The sequence below is a fragment of the Protopterus annectens genome, chromosome 10.part0, assembly GCF_019279795.1.
Source record: "Protopterus annectens isolate FY-2018-M chromosome 10.part0, PAN1.0, whole genome shotgun sequence".
Lineage (NCBI taxonomy): Eukaryota > Metazoa > Chordata > Ceratodontiformes > Protopteridae > Protopterus > Protopterus annectens.
Genome location: NC_056744.1, coordinates 1,650,581,184 through 1,650,602,451, shown reverse-complemented (window position 1 = coordinate 1,650,602,451; position 21,268 = coordinate 1,650,581,184). Strand labels below are relative to the sequence as shown.

Below are 21,268 nucleotides of genomic sequence, written 5' to 3'. Positions count from 1 at the left end.
AGAAAAGAAAATACAGCTGCGTAACCTGAACTTAACATAACAGTAGATCTTCGAATGATCACTGCTACAGTAGCCTATATGGGTTATATCCTGCATAGTATATGACAGCCATCCAGCTTCCAAAGATTCAAGGCACATTTAACTTTCCCAAACTGTCAAGCAACTCGAGATATGCTGAGTAAAAGACAAGTTTGGACACAAAGCTCTTCAGAGCTTTCTTGCCAGCAGAGAGGGAGGCTGAGACCTGAAAGGACAAGGCTAAGAATAACAAAAACAAATGTCCACACCTTGGCATAAAAAACACATCCAAAAACAAGGGGGAATGTCAGGAGAGAGTGGCTACTGCAGTGCTAATCATTCGAATGTCTACTGTTATGGTAAGTTCAACTTACACAACTGTATTGTCTTTTTCATATTGATCACTACTGCAGTAGTCTTAGCTATATGGTTAGGTTTGGCATAACAAATAAACTTTTTACCAAATGGATGCAAGGTCCGTGGTTTAATTCTGCCCTTTGGTTATTGGCTAGGCTTGGAATGGTATGTGGACTGATAGCCATAGTATCCTAAGGCAATTCTTATTACTTTAACTCATACAGATATTGTAAAACCAGAGAACAACTAGCCTTGAATGGGTGCTGGTTATGCTGTTGGCACCAACTAGGAAAAACGTTTCTATTTTCTAATGTGATTTTCTGGTAGCAGGCGTTCTTGCCTCCATTAGTGCCTGCTGCACATCTTTAGAAAACAGGTACAAGGAATTGTGTAAATAGATCCATTCTGTGAAGAAGCTTTTGGTGATTACCCCTGGTCATTTCCAAAAGAAGAGAGAATCGCGATTACCTGGGCCAGAAGGAAGTCATCACAATGATCTTGGGAGATTCCTTCTGAATCTTCAGAATTACCCTGGATATTAGTGTAAAGGCAAGGCATCTGTCTTACTGGCCTTCTTGCATGGAGTCCTGGAACAGAGTTTTGCCAGTTGGCTGATCAGCGAGGAGGCAAAGAGGTCTATTGAACTCCCCAGAAATTGATCAAATCTTGGAAGACACCTGGATTTAGTTTCCATTCGTGAGGGTCTGCCCAGGTCATATTTACTTTGTCTGCCACACAGTTTTGCTCTTGACAGAATGTAGGATGCCTGTAGAGTGAGACTGTGCTGTGAAGCTATACTCCAAGCTAACATGGTTAGTCTGGAAAGGGGGTATGACCTGGCTCCCCCCTTACTTTTGTTGATGTACTACATCACTATGGTATTTTCAGCACCATTTGAAGAGGTCCCAGGGGCCAAAGATGGTTCAGATAATTCAGTGCCTTGATCAAGGCAAACATCTCCTTGATATTTATGTGCTTGCATCAGTCCTTGGTGTCCTACACCCCCTGCACTTTTATCTCTCTTGAAACTGCTCCCAAAGCAAAGTCTGCAGCATCTGTGGTGACTGACTGCTTTGGTGCAGGGAGAGAAAAGGGAATACTTTGATTTCAGGATATCTCTTGTCTTCTCTAAGTGAATTTCCTTTAGACAAACCCCACTACTGGGATCGGAAAAGATAAAGGGTGTTGATGCTGGGACCATAGAGATTTCAGATACCACTGTATCTTTCTTATGTGGAGTCTTCCAGGGGTATCGTGAGAGTCATAGATGCCATGAGACCCAAATCCTGAGGTATTCCCTTGCAGTGTCTGAAGTTCGAGTGATGACATTTAGAAGTAGTTCTAAATAAAGATGCATTTCTTACTGTGGAAGAAAAGGTCTTTGAACTGAGGTGTCTCGTTGACATCCCCGGAACACAGTCCTGTGTGACGGAGTTGAAAAAGACTTCTGAATGTTGTCTTGGAATCCCAGCTCATGTAAGAGATCTGTCACATAAGGGTGAGATTTGTGACACTTTGAAAAAAGTACTCTGCAAAGATAAGCAAGTCATCCAAATACTGAAAAAAGTAGATACCCTGTAGCCTGCAATGAGTTATAACTGGAGCAAGACACTTTGTGAACACTCTTGGTGCAATGGATAGTCCAGAGGTTAAGTCAGAGAAATGCTAATGTGATGCAGACACATAAAACCTTAAGAAAAGCCTGAAATCTAGATGAATAGGAATGTGATGACAAGCTTCTTTTAAGTCTAATGTTACCAGGAAACTTGGTAGAGGAAGAAGCGACAGCAGGTTGTGTGAAGTGGCACCATTTTGAATTTGGGCACTGCCACAAACAGGTTTAGGACAGAAAGATCCAGAACTGGTCTCCAAGCATTTTCTTTCTTTGGGAGTAGGGACATCCTTGAATAAAACCCCTTTCCCACCTAGGAAGGAAGAACAGGTTCTATCACTCATTGGGACAGCATGTGAAAAAGAGAAGAAAACAAAACACTCTGATTTACAGGTTGAGGAATGACAGCCTGCAAAGGTGGAATTTCTGCAAACTCCCACCTGTAACACTGATGAATGATTTTCAGAACCCATTTGTCTGAAACAGCCTGTTGCCAGAGCCAGAGATAAAAATGGAGATTCAGACTTTCTGGAAGAGAAAGAGGGCCAGAGTGGGAGGGAGGGGGGGTCACAGGGTTTCTGGAATAGTCATTCAGACTTGTTGGAGTGTCCTTGGTTTTAGGAGGTTTGAGACTTCTTTTTTTGAACCTCCTTTTCACTTCTTCTTAAACATCTGTTTACCTGGATTCTGTTGAGACTGTTTATTCATTTTTTGCCAAATCTGGATGAGGAGAAAGAAAATCCCTAGGACAATTTGGAAAAGGAGGGTTGAAAAATCTTAAGAGATTCCCTCGATCAGCTTGTCCCTGTCATCACACTTTTAGATCACCTCTGCAGCAGAGGGGCCAAACACTAAATCTCTAATTAATGGAGAATTTAAAATCTCTTTTTTTTATCATCTGGAAGGTTCTGAGAATGCAGCAAAGCAAACCTTCTTAAAACTGTACGGTCACATACTGCAAACAATGAGTAGTGACCAGTGCAATAGAAAAAAAATAAGTTATTTAAAGCAGATTTTTCTTCAGAAGAGGAAACTGTAGATAAAACATTCCTCATAGTTTCAAAATATGGCAGAATAAACTTTAATATGTGAGTATGACAATTTCAAATTCAGAAATTCAAAGTTGCAGAAGTATACACTTTCCCCATACCTATCAATACTTTTCTCATCCTTATTAGAAAGAGCAGGATTAGAATTAACAAGTGCTTAGCATCAGAAGTGTCAACTAATGCTATAGCTGCTGGGTCAGGTTTGGGAATAGTATATAAAAATTTGAAAGACTGAGGAACTTTATATAGCATATCTTCCTTTTCAGGGACGGCTGGCAGACTATCGGGAAAATTGCAGGGAGTAAGTCAAACAACCACTAAAGCAGGCATGACAGGAGGAATGGGTGTAAGTTCAGGAAAATTCTTCTGTAACAACTCATAGTATTTTTTGAGGGACTGAGACACCTCAGTATTATTCCACTGAAAACACTGGGACATTCTAGCAATCGTCTCGGAGAAAAAGGAATCCCCACAGGGAGTCTGAATCAGAAGTCTGAGGACAAAACCATGAATCCATCCCAGCATTTTCTTGTTCAGATTCAGAACCTTGAATCTCTTCAGGAAAGGAGGATCCCCCTTCTTTCTTTTACCAGAAACTACTCTACAAAAAGGATCAATAACCTGAATCAAACCCTGAGCCAGTCCCAATGTACTATTCATAGCCAAAGAAATTTGAGGAGGAGGAGTAGATAAATGCTTGGTTTTCTGTTTCTTTTTGACAGAAAATGTGGAGCTAACCATGTTACTAATGGCAGCGGCTGCTTCCCCAGAGATGGGCTCAGCACTTGGACACAACAGGGAAACCATCCCTGTTCCTTTGCCCAGGACCAACAAGAGAGGTTCATCCATTGCCCACTGTGGGGGACCCCAACAGCCACAGAGGATGTGGCTAACCCCCCCGGTCTATGGTAGCTGTAAGTGGTACACCAGAGGGATCCAGAATAAAGATGAGTGGTCTGAGGTACAAGAAAGGGCCACATCAGTCACCCACCTGAGGCTGAGGCAAATTGCTAGCCTACTGTGGTGGCAAAGGCTTTTAGCTTAACTTTTTTTTTGTAACTGTAAGAAGGGCTGACCCATGGGAGTGGCAATCTCTTCAATGGCCAAGTAAAAAATAGTGCCTCTATCCTGGGGAAAACAAGCAATAGTGCCAGTAAAACTACCAGTTCAGAAAAGATACTTTTTTACAGAAAAAAAAACACCACAAAAAGCACCTTCAAACAGTATAGCAGCCCCACCACCTTAAAATAAACACAATTTCTCCCCTAAAATATTTTATCAGTTAGTTTACACTACTTTCAAACTGACAGAAGCAATGAGTGCTCCGTTTAAAAGTATATTACAGTCTCAAGACAATCCAGTAAAACACAACACTCCTAGCTTTAAAATAAATTTCCTGAAGAGAAAAGTAATAAAACATCAGTAAAAAAGAAGAATTTTTTTTTCAAATGGAACTTATTTGCCCAGCTAAGGAAAGCACAAGCAAACCGTCCATCCTCAAAAGCCTCAGAGGAGCATACTCTGTCTTTATGTCAGCTCAGCTCGAGCTGCTTGACAGTTTGGGCATGTGGAAGGTGCCCTGATGCTTTGGAAACTGGCCAGCTGTTGTATCCTTAGCAGGATGTAACCCATATAGCTAAGGCTACTGCAGCAGTGATCAACATGAGAACATATAGAATTCGATCACAGGGGGTGTAAAGAGATTTGTGCGTCACTAAGCTGTAAGTAACAGATAGAATGGCAAGAAGTAACAGAAAGCACCAAAAAGGAGGGAAAATTCAAGAATTAAGGGAAGCTACAGGGTGGGTGGGGGCACTTGTACATGATTCACAGAAAATGGCGATAGTATTTGATAACTGTTATGCAAGGATTGTTGAGGATGTAAAGGTGTAGATGCATAAAATAAATAAAGGTGGGAAAAATTTTGAAATTATTTATGGTGGTGTCATTTTTTTATATCATAAAAAACTGGCATTTTATCAAGGCTGTGTACACTTTTTATATCCACTGTATGTAAACAACTACTGCAGAAAGTCCTTGATCTAGTACTAAGGAGACAGGCTTATAACAATCAACCAAATCTGTAAAGGTTGAATGATTCTGAGTAAAACCATTTATTTATTTTATTTATTTATTTTGCATTTGTTGACCGGCAAAGTCCGACTGGACACATGCCAATTTTCAGCGGAAGTCCAGGGAGAAAAGCTCAAACGTGCAATATGAAACAGTTTAAACATAATAATTAGAAATGCAAAGGTACTTGTTATACAGTCAGTAGTATGAGGCCTAAGAACATCTAAGAATTTATAAAATTATTTTCAACAAGAACTATAGGACATTAATACAGATAAGCTTTGTATACAGTCTAGTTACACAACATAGGGTCTAAACATTGGTAGCAGATGAGATTTGGAAAAGAAATGGGTAGAGATAAGAACTGTAGATTGTATCGAAACAGCTATAGCTTAATAAAGTATGCCTTTTCAAATAGAGGTTAGATATGGAGTTCAGTGGGGAAGGGGTAAAGGTGAGGAGGATAATGCCCACCCAGGTGAGGGTAGAAAGTTTTTACAGGTAATGCTGGAAGGAAGAGAGTTCCAAATCCTAGCAATATAGTTGGAATAGAATGAGTCACCTGCTAAGTTATTAGATTTGGTGGCTTTGACTGGAAGGAAGATTGAAATACCGGCACTCATAACACTGAGTGCTGAAAGAAAAGAAAAAAAAATGCAATTGCAGGAGAAGAGGGAATCTCAAATATTGCTCTTCTTTAAAATTGTTTTTTTGCAGTTTAACAAGCCCCTTTGCACTCCCAGAATTTATGTATATGAACGTTGAGATCACCATGTCTTGGGGAAGAGGAAGTATTCCGAGGAAATGGCCACCTCTGACTTGGCATGTATAAGCCCATTTTTTCAGCCATTCTTTCTCTGTAATTTGTGACTTACTCATGTGGGTCCTGTCTTTTCAAATGGTTAGCCATCCTGCACTATATTCCAGTGCTGTATGATCTCAGAAAAAGTACAGAAAATGTTAACAGAATATATTGCACTATTTTCCAGTAGTGATGTCTTTGCCCCCCCCCCCCATTATTTTTGGCTTTATCCAGATTTCTTGCTGTATATTTGTAGGTTCCCTGTCATTAGGGTTGCCACCTTTCCAAATGCCCAAAGGGGGACATTTGTGCTACAAACATCAGATTTTACAGGGCAAAACATACCCACGGCCAGTACAAAGGATAGAACTTCAGTTTTTTGCCTGAATAAAAGTCTATTTTTGTAGCATTTTAGTTCCTTATTCTGTTTCTTATAACATGTAGGTGTTTCAGATACAGAATAACTGTTTTATGCAACTATGACATAAAATATAGAAAATAATTTTGTCCTAAAATCTCAGGACATTTGCCATTTTTTCACATGTTTTGCAGGACACAACTGCCCAAAGAGGGACTGTCCCTCGCAAAGTGGGACAGGTGGTAACCCTACCTGTCATTCATAGCCCATGAACTGTTGCAGTCATTGAATAATGTCAGAGATAAGTATGCCATACTTCTTACTATGTGGAAAAACCCTTGCTACACTAACCAATCAGTTAGCATTGTGGGTGAGCAATGCTGCTTCCTGTGTGTTAAGGGTGCAGGCTTCAAGGCCTTCCCCTTTTTTTCAGTTTAGGTAATATTTTACATTATTTGTGGTGGCTAGTAGAGATAGAGAGGACTAATATCTGCTGTGTAGTTGGTGAGGGTATAGGGTTTGAATTTTTATTGTCTTTAGGGCAAACTATATAGGGTATCCCTGATGTCTAGTGTTGTCCATGCCCACATCTTTCACGCTAAAAAATGCTTTTTTTTCTCTTCTAAATGAAGAATATTCCTGGTGTCTAATATTCTCCCCACTCCTCATCTGGTACAATATGAAGAGTATCTAGTGCCCCCCACCCCCACTTCTTTCATGCTATTTGTTGTTTTTTCTAAGTGCCTTTACAGTATATGATGTTTATACCAGGTGTCTAGAGTTCCCCTTAACCTGCATCTTTCATACTACAAATGTTTGTTTTGTTGTTCTAAGTGTATTGATATGAAAAGTGTATAATGTCCCCCTGATTCATGCTGCAGTAGCCCTTATTAGGCCAGTATTAGAGTTGTTGTGTCTTTCGGCTTTTCCCGGTTAGGGGTCACCACAGTGGAACTCCGGTCCGCTTATGATTGGCAGTAGATTTTTACATGCCGAGTTGCTGGCCCTGACGCACAACCTTCGAAGGTACGCCCATTCACACATGTCTCCACACAGAAGACGCTCTAGCTGAGAATCGAACAGGACATCTTACTGCGAGGCGACTATGCTACCGCAGCACCACCTAGGCCAGTATTAGAGTATAATAGTTAATTTTGTATGTATACATCTGGACAATTTAAAAATTTGAAGTTAATACAAAGGAAGTAAATGAAGAACATTTATTCCTTCTAGAATTTAGATCATGAATAAAGATATTAGAAAGCAAACCTTTATTCACTACATTGTAGACATTGCAGAGAGAAACTGATTCTAGCATTTAAGGTCATAAAAGGTAAAAAACTTGGGCTGTTATTGAATCCTGGAATTTTTAATAGTAATAAAACATTCAAGCAAAAACCTAAATTTTTCTACAAATCATATAGGACTTCTTCGTTCGGCTTTTCCCGGTTAGGGGTCACCACAGCGGATCACTTGTCCGCTCATGATTGGCAGGGACGATCTGTCAAGTGTGTTCTTCTGAAGACTGACTGTGCTATTAACAAACCAAATTTGATGATGGTATGTTATGCGAGCTACTTTAAACCATATTGTTTATGCTTCATCACCTTAAACTTACTGCACTTTGAAGATGAAGAAACCCAGACCACGGTTTTATTTCACTTTTTTTCACTTTGGTAGACAAATTTATAGATTTCCTTATAAGTTTATTCATTTATTAATCAGACAAACCCATTAGGCACATGTAGCTCTTTTGCAGGTGTGACCCAGCATTGGTGTCCGGCTAGTAGTTAAGTAACCACTGGTTAGTGGTAAAGTGTGTCATTTACAGGATCTGCCTTAATGAGTATTATTTTTCATAGGAAATCATTGCTGAAAACATTTCTGTTAGTGTCAATACTTATCCATATTTTTTTATCTTTCTTATTTTTTCATAGTTGGGTTGATTGTGTCTGTAGGTATGTATGTGTGCGTGTGTGACATATTTAGCTTTGATTGGATAAAAAAAAAACACAGCTGTTTGCATTTACTTGGTTTTAGCTTAATCCAGATACTAAGCAATGAATCAGATAGAAGCCCCAAAGAGAGCTGTCTGGTTAAACGACTTTCTACAGGGTGGGAGGATGGCATAATGATTAAGGTGTTTACCTTGCAGACACAAGGTGCAGGGTTTGATTCTCACATGGGGTAATTGGCTAGGCTTAAAATGGCCCACAAGGGCAGTTTGCCTAGTACTAACCTATTAACCAATCTATCTAAAAGTCACACAGTATGGAGGTAATGAGTGAGGGGATCAAACCCATGCCAACGGCATGAATCCTAGCACCTCATAGCCTTAACCCTCTTAAATATACTACCAGACAGATGTGGTTAGTTTGGTGTCCGTCTAAATGCCACCAGCCTTTCCATTATTACCCCAGAAAATGAGAGGCAGATATTATGAGCAATTGTTGATGAACACACACTGACGGTCCTTAAATCGACTTCACATGTACTGTACATTCACGTTTAAAGTGCCACATGTTGTGGTTTCTTTTTTATTGGGCAATGGCAGCAAACTGATTTTGTGGCAGCAAGTGTTAATGCAGTGTTGTTGGAGGCAGATTGTACTGAGTTTGAATACGGATGGAAGTAATAATTTGGGGCTGGTTTCTGCTTGTTTGAACCGAGCTGAACTGAGGTGGGCTACCAACCACAACTCTGAGCTGAGATACAAAATGACTACAGGCTTCTGAGCTTCCCAAAAAACATGTTGCCTGTTTTTTTCTGCTTGATTATACTATTTACTGCACTTTTTATTGTGTTCTGCTTATTTAATACTGCAAACTAAATTGCACTGTTTGTGCTGCATTTGTCTGCCTTTTTGTGACTGTTAAAGCATATGTTGCTGCTGTTTTCACTGTTGCAGTTTTTTTTTGCTATTTTCACTGTTTGCAAAGTAATTGTTGCTACCTTTCACTGTTTGCAAAGCATCTGTTCTATTTTTTCTGTTTTCCCACGAAGCAGTGTTTTAAATAACTGATTTATTTGCTGTTCAAAACATTTTTTAGTGTTTTTCTGCTGTTTAAAACATTTTTTAGTATTTCTCAGCTAAATTGCTGTAGCACAGTCCAGATACAGGGTTGCTGCATTTGGGTCTGTTTGTAGTGGCAGCTGTATTCTGAGCACATTTTCCAAGCCAGCTTTGATAGGAAGGGGGCCTTTCTGCACCCTTGTGAGAGAATTGTGCTGATTGGAACCTGTCTGGGGAAGGGTGATTGATCTAGGGCTTAGAGTAAGCACCCTCATTGGTTCCTTTGAGTTTTTTTTAAGTTTTTAGCTTCTGGTATTTAAGCCATACATTTGAGTCAGTTTCTGTTTGTGTGTCGCGCAACACCGCTCACTGCTGCGCAGTTGTGCTGCATAGCCAGACAGATAATTTTGACAGTTTCCCCTTAGATGCAGCTGTAGTACATTAGCGTAGTCCTCATCTTTAGTACATTTCCGGTCTAGGAAATATTGCTAGTGAGCTGTGACCTATCAAACCCTCAGCCAAAAACCCAAACAGAAGTACCCATCTACAGAGCACCTCCTAGATCAGTCCTAAAAGCACCCCCTTTGTGATAATGGTTCTTCAAACCTAGCATTATGGGCAGTTGGACTACCCTTATTTTACCTGCCAGACTTGTTGACTTGGGTCTCCTGAAGCAGTGTAGTAACTGCCTCATTTATATTGACAACCCTCCACTAATTCACTCTATTACAGAGTGCAAGAGATGTATTTACACCAAGAATCTTGAATCTCTGTTCTCTCGCACTCAAAACATTAACACTTCAGATGTTGTCAACTCACCCACAACTACTCATGCACAAAGTACCACTACTCATACACATAGTACACATCCAACACATAACTCAACATACTCAAAGATTCTCTCAAGAAAACTTACTGAAACACCAGAGACCTACAAAACAAAAGACTACTACAACTAACACAATTTCCACAGCACCCAAGACACATAGTAACACCAGTGTCTCACCTACAAAGCCCCTAAGGGGTTAACACTCAAAAAACAAATGTTTCTTATCATTGGAGACTCCATAGTGAGACACATGGATGTCCCACTCACCAGGTAAGATAAAAATAAAGTCATGGTTAGCTGTCTGTCCGGTCCCAGAATTCATCAGATCACACATGCACTCAGGGCTCTCGGCAACAAGTACCATTATGACTCTGTCATAGCACATGTTGGAGTGAACGACCTGAGACATACCTCACTGGACTACATGAAGAGAGACACAATTGAGCTCTCTGAGTATGTGTCCCAGGCAGGTATGTCCTTAGCCTTGAGCAGCATACTACCCTCACCTAGAATATGCCACAGTATAAACAAAAAGTCACTGATTTCAATAATTGGCTTAGTTTTTGGAGTCATTCAAAGAGGATCCAGTTTCTGTTAGCCTGGGATGACATGGTTGACAAACTTCAGTACTTTGCCAGAGGTAGTTTTCACCTGGCACCACAAGGCTTTCAGCTACTGGCAAAGGCTCTTGCCTCCCCCATAGTAACTTTTTAGGCAAGTTGTCAAAAACAAAATTGCCAATGTGAAAACTGCCAATTGAAACAAAATAAGAGTTATGCTGCTAAATGCTAGGAGCTTAAACCAAAAAACGCACACCTTGGAAGCACTTCTATCACTGGAGGATGTAAATGTCTGTGTGGTCACAGAAACCTGGTTCAAAGCCTCAGAGAGTACCCCGGCCTTTCAAGGCTACAATGCTTTCTACACCTTCAGACCACAAAACAAACGTGTGAAAACTAACAGAGGCAGTATTTCAAACTATATTAAAGATAAATTCACCTCCCAGCTAGTTAGACTGGACAACTCCATGGAGGTACTCCAAGTTCAGATTACTGTGGATAAGACCCCCTATTCAAGTCATAGCTAGTTATAGATCCCCCTCCAGGGATCATGATGCATAAGAGGCCTACTTGACCAAACTGGAGTCAATCCAAGTATTGTTAAACACTGGTCATGGGGGAATTTCAGTTATCCTACTCTAGCCCTAACTCACTAGTGCAAAAGTTCCTTGACTTTGTTTACTCAAATGCCCTGGAACAAACTGTTGAAACCCCAACAAGAGGAACAAACATACTAGATTTGGTTCTCACTAACATGACAAACAGATGCACCACTGCAACTGTCAGACCCTCACTAGTTAAATGTGACCACAAATCAGTGGCCTTTGAACTGGCACTAACACCAGAACTCACAAAGGATGAACTCAGACTAAAACTTCACCGTAGCAAACTGTACCCTCCTAGGGGAAGGTATAAATGTATTCCAAGCCCCATTCCCAGCTGGAAGTGGTAACTACACCAAAGCTTACACTAAAACCCTCTACAATCAATTTTATAAGTGCATAGACTCGGCAGTTCAACAGAGGATCAAAGCCAGAGCCCCAAGTAAAAAATAGCCACCCTAGTGGATATCCAGCATCAACAAACCTTACAACAAACCCAAAAAGTTGCTGTCCAAGAAAACTAAGGTGAAGCCCCAACAATGGAGAAGAACCCTCCTCAGCCTCAACAGGCAAGTAAGACATCTCAACTCCTCTAAGGGTAACTTTAAGAAGCACTTAGCAATCACAGCCAAGGATAATCATAAGGTGTTTTACAGCTACTTATGCAACTTAAAAGGTAGGACCCAAGCATGTGCTGAACTAGTGATTAACGGTATCACACATACTGATCCCGCAGAGATAGCAAACCTGCTAGCAGACAGATTTGACAAAAATTTCACTCTCCTCCAGACTTATCACAAATCTTGCCCCCAACTCCCCCACCATACATATCTAAAGAGCAAGTCATTAAAGCCTTCTCTAAGGCAAAAAACATAGCCTCTGTAGGACCAGACGGCATCCCAGGCTGTCTCCTAAACAAACTAAAACATGAACTAGCATCACCATTAAGTACCCTATTCAATCACACCCTAACCACTGACTTTTTTCCTGTGGAATGGAGAACAGCAACAGTTATTCCCCTCCACATTGGTGGCTTAGTAGCAGACCCAGGGAATTATAGACTCATAAGTCTGACCAGCCTCATCTGTAAAGCCAAGGAATGTATGCTCATGGACCTCATAAATAAAGACATAGGCGACATTCAAACCCTGGATCCAACCCAATTCACCTTCGTCAAGGACAGATCCTGCCTGTTAAACCTGGTGGATTTCTTTGAAAATGTGACCAGGGCCATTGATGACAGCAGTTCTGTGCACACAGCATACCTCGACTTGGCAAAGGTCTTTTGCACAATTCCACACTCGGGTATTACCAATAAACTTAGCAAACTGAATGTAAAGCCCTTTTTTGTAAGATGGGTTGCTAACTGGCTCACAAACCAGTGACTTCAGATCAACCAGCAGGGTGCCAAAAGGGTCATTGCTGGGCCCCCTACTGTTTGGTATATACTTCTCAGAAGTTCAGGCCAAAACTAAGGGGATGTAGCTGACCAAGCTTGCGGACAGCTGTGAACTGGGTGCAGTTACTGAATCCCCAAATTATGTCAGTATACTTCAGGAGGGTTTTACGCAGACCATTGACTGGTGTCTTAGTCACGGTCTCAAACTGAATGCAAAGAAATGCATCATCATTCCGTTCAATAAAAACAGTGTCCCTTCTCACTATCAAATTAACAACAGTACTCTGTGTACCTATGAGGTGGTAATAGATCTGAGATCACAAGTAGACTGCAACCTTATCTTTGACCACCATCTGTCTACTGTAGTACGGAAGGCTTTCTTTGATTAGCAAAGGCATTGCCTCTAGGGTAAAGGAGGTTATAACCCCTCTGTACTCATCACTAATCAGGCCCATAACTGAATATAATGCCCCTTTCTGCATGTACCATAGAAAGCAGCTGCAGCATCTGGAGATACTGCATAGGTTTCTAACTAAGAAGATCAAGGGACTCCAGCACGTGCCTTACCCAGGCCAACTAAAGTCCCTGTCACTATACTTAGTATCATATAAACTTCTTAGGGGAGACTTATGCTTGGCTTACAGAGTAAACTCTGACCCAAACCTAATGAATTTGATGCACATCTGTAAGTCAAATGGGGCTAGAGCTTACTCGTTCCAGGGACCCAAGTATGACCTGTCACTTGAATAGGATGTGCTGGAGGGACTGATTTGTCTCCTAGTGACTGTTGCATCTTTGGAATTGGCTGCCAATTCATGTGAAACAGATCACCTGTATGGCACCGTTCAAAAGGAATCTGGACGGGTGGATAGGGCACTGTAAATTCATACCAGGGATAGTGCCCACAACCCTCCTGGACATGGGCAGTCATTAATAAATACAATTGTGGGCATTGACTAGAGTATCTATTTTATTACATTGGGATGAGACAGCTAGGTTTGAAATGACCTCCAGGTCGATAGCCTAGTAACCTCCTGTGATCATAAGGAAGGACGGGACTTATAGAATGACATTGGGAAAGAAATGAATAATAGTTGTGGGACTTATTTCATAGTTTATAATTTTTTTGTAGTGCATAATTACCGGGGTCTTTGTATCAAAGCGAGCTTGTAAAAATTCCTGGAAGCAAAGGAATTTTAGTAGTGATTACGGTCTGAGAGGGAGGCTTCAGTCGTGTATGTGGTACCTGCTGGAAGATTGTCTATAGAAGTAGATATAATTAATGTGCGTTTATGTATTAGATATTGGCATTGGATAAAACCTGTACAAGAGTGTCCTACAAATGTGGCAACATGACATATTATGTTAATAAAAACAGTGCTGTTTAGGTCTGCGATATTGATATATCAGTGGAACAAAATATTGCAATGGTTAAATAAAGGCAAAATCTTATAAATGACTAAACTATTACTGTTAATAAAATGTCTGACATATTTGTTTGCTGTTGTAATTTTTCTGGATCTTGGCACTGATGTGAGCTCCCAAAAAATCCTAGGATGGAAAACATTAGTGTTGTTTGCTGTAGACAGATTTCAGTCGTGTTTGCAGTGTCTACATGGAAAATGTTATTCTTTGAGTGTAGTCATTTTTGCTTTCCTTAAATTGGTTGTATAGCTTGAGTAATATGATAATTTATACTGCTTGTGTACCATTTTACAACACAAATGTGGTTTTTTTTTATTTGATTGGTTAGTTAATATCCAGGTAAGTGAAGTAGTCTAAGGGCACTTTAGCTGTGACCAGTCAAAAAGTGTGTGAAAACAGTGTTAATCAGACCAAATGAAACTAATGTAATGCAATTATAGCTGATAATAATTAGTGTGCTATACAGTATATGATACTGTTTGTATTATAGTACATTTGCAAGTGTAAAACTTTTGGTTTATTAAACAATGCACAATATTTTCTGCTGTAGATTACAAATGTACTAAGAAACGCAAGAGTTATTTGCACAAGTAATTGGATTACAGTGTAAAGTAGAATCTGCATTACAGGATATATCAGAATGGTTTGAAGTCATTTTGTTAAACTCTATTTATACAGATGAAGTAGGGCTTCACTTGGTTGACTGATGATTTTGTTCAACTTGTGTGTAGAAATCGATTTTGTTTATTGGACTGATTGACCTTTCATGGTAGTTTGAATGAAGAGGGAATAGTACATGTAAGTAAGGAGGGTGGGAGGGTTTCTATTCACTATGTAAAAGTATTGTGCTTTCAACTTTGCGGATATTTGCTTATGTTTTTGCTGACAACCATAACTGAGAGGTTGGTCTCATTCCATTTCCTATTTTATGTTTCACTGGAGTATTTGTTATGTTAGCAAAGTCAGTATTTTTAGGCTGACTTTGTGACAGTAGACTGTTGTGGTGTTTAAGATTTGATAATAGTCTAATAAAAATTATAGGCAGTACACAGAGTGGAGTGATTATGCTGAAAATAAGAAATACTGTTATTATGCACTTTTATGATGTAAGAAATGTGAATAACAAGGCTGTTAAGCACTTTGTAAGGTTATTATTCATGAGCCTCATGCTGTTTCACATAAAGTATCCACCAAAGAACTGCAGTGTAGAAACCTGAAAGCATAACACACTTCACATTACCATTCACTATAAAAACAAAAATTTAGAAGAGTGAAAGTCTCGAAAGCTGATGGTTGGTGAGAGTTGAGCTTTGCTCTCTGTCACTGTCTGTGAGACACTACTACATATGTTACAACTTTCAAAGCTGTAAAACACTTTGTCCTACACTTTTTATAAGATGAAAGTGTTCATCTTTTTATATTAAAGTTTCAGTTGCAGTATTCTATTCATTGATTTTAGTTTTATTGGCTGGTTGTTTCTACACCATGCTCCACAGAAGGTATTTGGCTTACTAGTCCACACTTTTCCTTCTTGTAACAAGTAATACATTACTTTACAAATGCTCAGTAGCCCAGTCCTGGAATCTCTCAAAGTATAAAACTAATGGACTTTCTAATCACATGGTATTCTTCATCATTAAAGATTGTTACATATGCAATGCCTTTTGCTTGTATACTATCCTACTCTTATCCTTTCTCTGCTCATCCTATTATATATTTATCTTACCCCTCTTTTTGCTTTATCTTTAGATATGGCTAGCAGAATTCTAGATGCAACTGGACCTTGTTTTACCATTACTACACAACTTTCTCATACTGTAGACTACATGGGAATCTTTTTTCTGCAAAATGTTAAATGAATGTAACTAACTGAAACTTGTTTTTCTCTGTAAAAGGTACACTGAATGTAACTAATTTTATCTTGTATTCTCTGTTAACATATATATTAAATATAACTGGAGTTTTTCTCCTTGGGTCTCCACTGAAAATGGCTTTCTGATGCAGCTGGACTAACCCGGTTAACAAATGTCAATAAATATATAAATAAAATAAATAAATGTGGCTGAAAAAGCTCCCTGTAGTTCACAGATAAATGGTCAGACTTTTCTGATCATAACCAATTATATTGTTTAAGAAACAGATGTCAAGAAATACCCTTTGAGAGCCATTGGACATGCTTTTAAGCCTCTGTTTGATACAGACAGTAAAATACCTGATATTTTCTAGATTAGGGGAACACCTAGGAAATCTCACCTTTACTTGGAATACATAGTGAGAAGAGAGAGATATTATGACCAGAGAATTTTGAGGCAGAATCCAAAAATGAAGTGCTACCCGGACACATTGTATAATACTGAAGATGTGAGTATTTCAGGGTTACTTGAGATACGAACCAAAAATTGACCAGTCAGGAATGCTTCACTGAGTTCTTCATGTGATTATAAACCTTGGAGAACCAAAATTTAAAAGTCACAGCTGCTTAGAAAGGAAAATAGACCATATTATTATATTTCATAAATATCTACAAGAATGCAGCAGTATTCACATCAACTAAAATCTAGTGAGCTTTCTGTTTGCCCCACCTGAACCCCAAGACACTTGAACTATTAAAACACCTATTTTTGATCCCCCACTTGTTCTGCATACTGATTCACAGCACAGTTCACAGTTTTATATGGTCCTGAAATGGGAACTGTACCAGGCGACTACTTACTGTACAAGTCAGCAATATAAAATGCACCTCTTTTGTAATCAGTGAGCGCTACACATGCATTGGCCTAATCCTTTGTTTCGGAAATTATTTTCTTAACCTGTTTCTTAGTCAGAAGTTCAGAACATAGGTCTAAAGCAGAGTCTTAAACCCTACTCTACATGAGCTTTTACATTTGTAATCAGAGTGGCACAAAAACCACAAACAGATGTAACTTTCCTCAAGTATATGTCTTATTCAAAACCCTCTGAACATTATATAACAGTATTAATGTGTGGCTAGTGTGTGAATCAGTTTAATTAGTTTTCTTTGATGTAATTATAAAACAGATTGTTAGAAACCATCAAATGAATTCCATGCTGTGGGAAAAATATGGATTATGCCACCTAGAGGACTTATCCAGTCACAGATCTTGCTTCCTTCACAGTCTTCAAAATATCACCAGCAGACATTTTGTTTTCCCTCACAGCACTTACTGTGTCCTGCAGTGAATGTCTGTTTATTTTTAACAAAAAACAAAAATGGAGAAAGAGGAGAGTCCTGAAAAAAATTGTTACCATGAAAACTAAAGATAAAGGCTGTGTTTGAAAACCTATAAAACATGAAAATGTGCATTTTAATAATATTTTAAACAAATACTTATAATTCTGCCACAATCTGATATTTTGAGCTTAAATTTATATCATGCTATGTGGCTGTCCAAGACAACCAAAAAATTTTTAACATTAATAAAATCCCTATAACTTTAACAAAACTTCAGCCCAAATGAAGCTTGATTTGTTCATTTAAAATGTAATGTCTGTTTTTCATTGGTTTGTGGTTTTAATGGATTGTATAAAGGTGATTAACTAAGGTAAATTCAACATCTGATGAAGTCCAGTTGGTAGGACGAAAACGCGAGTGTATTTAAGGCGTTTATGATACAGTGTTTCATGGTTGTTCTACAATAAAGTCTTTTGGCCAGTCGATTTGCTTATCCCTCCTAGCAGTTTGCTCTCTTTGTGTTTTATTTAACAAAACTTCACCTTCAAGTTGTCAGCAGACAATGTATGGACAACCACGACCTGAACCATGTACGAATCAGATACAGAACAGGATTTTTGGAAAAGATTGTGAAATAACATTTGCAAGAGAAATGGTAACAACAACACATAGTTGTTAGACGGGCCCTAAAGTGACAGTCTTGAAAACTGCATAGCAAAATTCCATATAGCTAAATTAGTTGTAACCTTGCACATCAATCAGTTACTTAAAATTAAACTTTATTTTTTACCATTAATTTTAGCATATGCCCATAACTCTAGCAACCCTTAACATTCTGAGTTCAGTTTTTAGCTTACCATCTATGGGCAACAACCACATAAACTATGACACTGAATTTGTGCATCACAACTGCCCAAATTCAAAATGACATGCAGAATTATTCAACGACAAACAGTAGCTTGGCTGAAAATTCCTAAAATGTCTACTCAAAGGTTTATGCCAACATCTCACATAGTCTAAAGATTATAACCACACACAGCAGTAAATTAAAATGGACAGAAGCAGTACCCTTAATAAAAATCCATTATAAATGTATGAAAAACTACTGAAAATTGTAGTGGATAATGCATTTGACCATTTTTGTAACTGCAGTAACACCTGATGGTGTGCATTGTACAGATGTATGCCCACTGAGGATATATCTGTGTAATGTACAGTCCTTGCACTTTACTGTACACTTTTTCTCACTCCTGCTGTGCTTGGTCACTGGGGCATCACCCTTGTGACAAGACACCATCAGTCATGAGTATATAACATTGCAACCTGTACAGCTAATTATCTTAATTGGCAAGAAAGTGAAGTAGCTGTTTATGTGATGTACAAATACAGATTACTTGAGGGTGCCTAAAGGTATGAGGAACCCAGCATATAGCCTATGATTATGAGTGACCCAAGAGTATTTAAAGGAATTAGAAGAAATGTGCATAAAACATACTAGTCAGAAGATGATCACAGATAGAAGAAATTAGGCTGTGCCCCTGTAGCTGTACTATTATTATTATGGGTAGGTTTTTGAAGCAGGAGAAGCCATGCACAGTGAACACAGAGAGGACTTGTTATGAACTGTTGAAGAAGTTATGTACGGTTAGTGACTGGTGAGAATATGAGCATAGATACAGTTTGTTATAAAGTCACTTAGAGGTTAGGTTATGTACAACTTGTGATTACAGAAGGAGAACATGAGCATAGATAGGGTTGTTATGATGCTGGTTAAAGACGTTATCTACAGATAATGATGGAGGGGGGAACTGTGTAGCAGACTGCAGATTAGTTACAGGGATGGAAAAGAAGAAACACAAGATCAAATTGTGAACTGTGTGGCTTGGATTAGTAAAAACTACAGTATGAGAAATGACAAGAAGTTAACAACATGGAGAGAAAGGCAAAAAGGGTGCATATGGCAATATTCCATCATTGTGAGACAGTAGATGAGGTAATTTAGGATGTGTGATGGGAATATATACATGACTGAAGTAAACAGCTACTTACACTAGTTGTTAGTAACAGCAAACAACATATTACAAAAAGAAAACTAGTATGTTTTAAATGGCTAACCATATGCATGTTGTGATCAAAATATCTGAGATAATTTGTTGTTATCATCAAAATACTAATTCATAATCTGATTTTAGGTACCAGAAGCACAGAATACAGTGTGAGTTGCGTTCAGCAGCCATCACATGGGACATCCCAGTTACTTTACACATCAGACAACCTGCAGCAGTGTGCTCAACCTGTGAAAGGCTATAATAAGTCTCATCTTAATCATGTATTAGAGCCTCTGCCAGGATATAACTGTATGAAGAGCTCTGAATGCGAGACAAATCAGACAGCTCGCAAAAGAAGAAACTATATAAATGTACTGAATGCAGTAAGAGCTTCACACAGCTCAGGAGTCTTCGACAACATCATGCCATTCACAAATTAGGGAAGCCTTATAAATGTAATGACTGCAATAAGAGCTTTATACATCTCAAAAGTCTTCAAAGCCATCAAGCCATTCACTCGGGAGAGAAGCCATATAAATGTGCTGAATGCAGTAAGACTTTCCTACATTTCAAAAGTCTTCAATACCATCATGCTGTTCATGCAGGCACAAAGCCATATAAATGTTCTGAGTGCAGTAAATGTTTTATAAACCAGTCACAATTAAAATACCATCAGAGCTCTCACACGAGACAGAAACATTTCGAAAAATTTAAAGAAAGAAAGAAACCATACAAATGCACTGTGTGCAGTAAATCTTTTATAAGGCCCAGCACTCTTCGACTCCACAATGCCATTCACACAGGAGAGAAGCCATACAAATGTACTGAGTGTGGTAAGTGTTTCACACAACTTGGCGGCCTTCATCAGCATTACTCCATTCACACTGGAAATAAACCATATAAATGTACTGAATGTAATAAGTGCTTTATAAGTAATTCACATCTGAAATACCATAAGCGCTCTCACACTGGAGAGAAACCATATAAATGTACTGAATGTAATAAGTGTTTCGCGCAGCTTGGTAGTCTTCGACACCATCGTGCCATTCATACTGGTGAAAAGCCGTATAAATGTACTGACTGTAGCAGGTGTTTTATACAGAAGTCACACCTAAAATACCATCAACGCTCACACTCCGGACAAAAACCATATAAATGTACTGAATGTAGTAAGTGTTTCACACAGCTCAGTATTCTTCGTCACCATAATGCCATTCACATGGGAGAGAAAACATACAAATGTACTGAATGCAACAAATGTTTCATACACAAGTCGGACTTAAAACGCCATCAGAGCTGTCATACAAATGAAAAACCATATAAGTGTACTGAATGTAACAAGTGTTTCACACATCTCAGTAGCCTTCAACAGCATCAGACCCAGCATACAGGACAGAGCCCATTTAAATGTGTTGAATGCAGTAAATGTTTCACTCGCCTCTCTAACCTTCAGCAACACCAAACCATTCATACGGGTGAGAAACCATATAAATGTACTGAATGTGGTAAGTGTTTTCGACTAAAGGGATGCCTAAAACAGCATCAGAACTCTCACACAGGAATTAAACCATATAAATGCACTGAATGTAGTAAGTGTTTTGCACAGCTCAGGAGTCTTCGACACCATCATGCCATCCACACAAGAATCCGAATGGAGAGATGAAAAGTCAGCAAGCAAAGGAGAGTAGCGTTGCTGAAATTGAATTCATCCTCAAGTCTTGGTGAGTACCTTCGTGAGGTGGACTCTGTTTTCATAAAATCTCACCAAGGCAACACTGATATATAGACTGTATTTATACAGCATATATCATGGACAGAAGTAGGTCAAAAATTAAAAGAGATAGCTGGGTGCACAAGACCCAGGATAAAAAAGTGCCCAATCCTGGTAGGTGCACTGGTGCCAGGACTGGAAAAAAATAACATTGTAGAA

At 39.0% G+C, this 21,268-nt stretch overlaps 1 protein-coding gene across 1 annotated transcript in view; it reads left to right on the top strand.

Annotated features, from left to right (window-relative positions):
• Nucleotides 1-21,027, top strand: part of LOC122814368 (zinc finger protein 729-like) — a 600,102-nt gene extending 579,075 nt beyond the window's left edge. Inside the window, exon 21 of the mRNA XM_044086953.1 lies at nucleotides 19,665-21,027. Within this exon, the coding sequence (XP_043942888.1) occupies nucleotides 19,665-21,001 (1,337 nt within the window). The 3' untranslated portion in view covers nucleotides 21,002-21,027. The remainder of the gene's footprint in view (nucleotides 1-19,664) is intronic.
• Nucleotides 21,028-21,268: the final 241 nt, after the last annotated feature.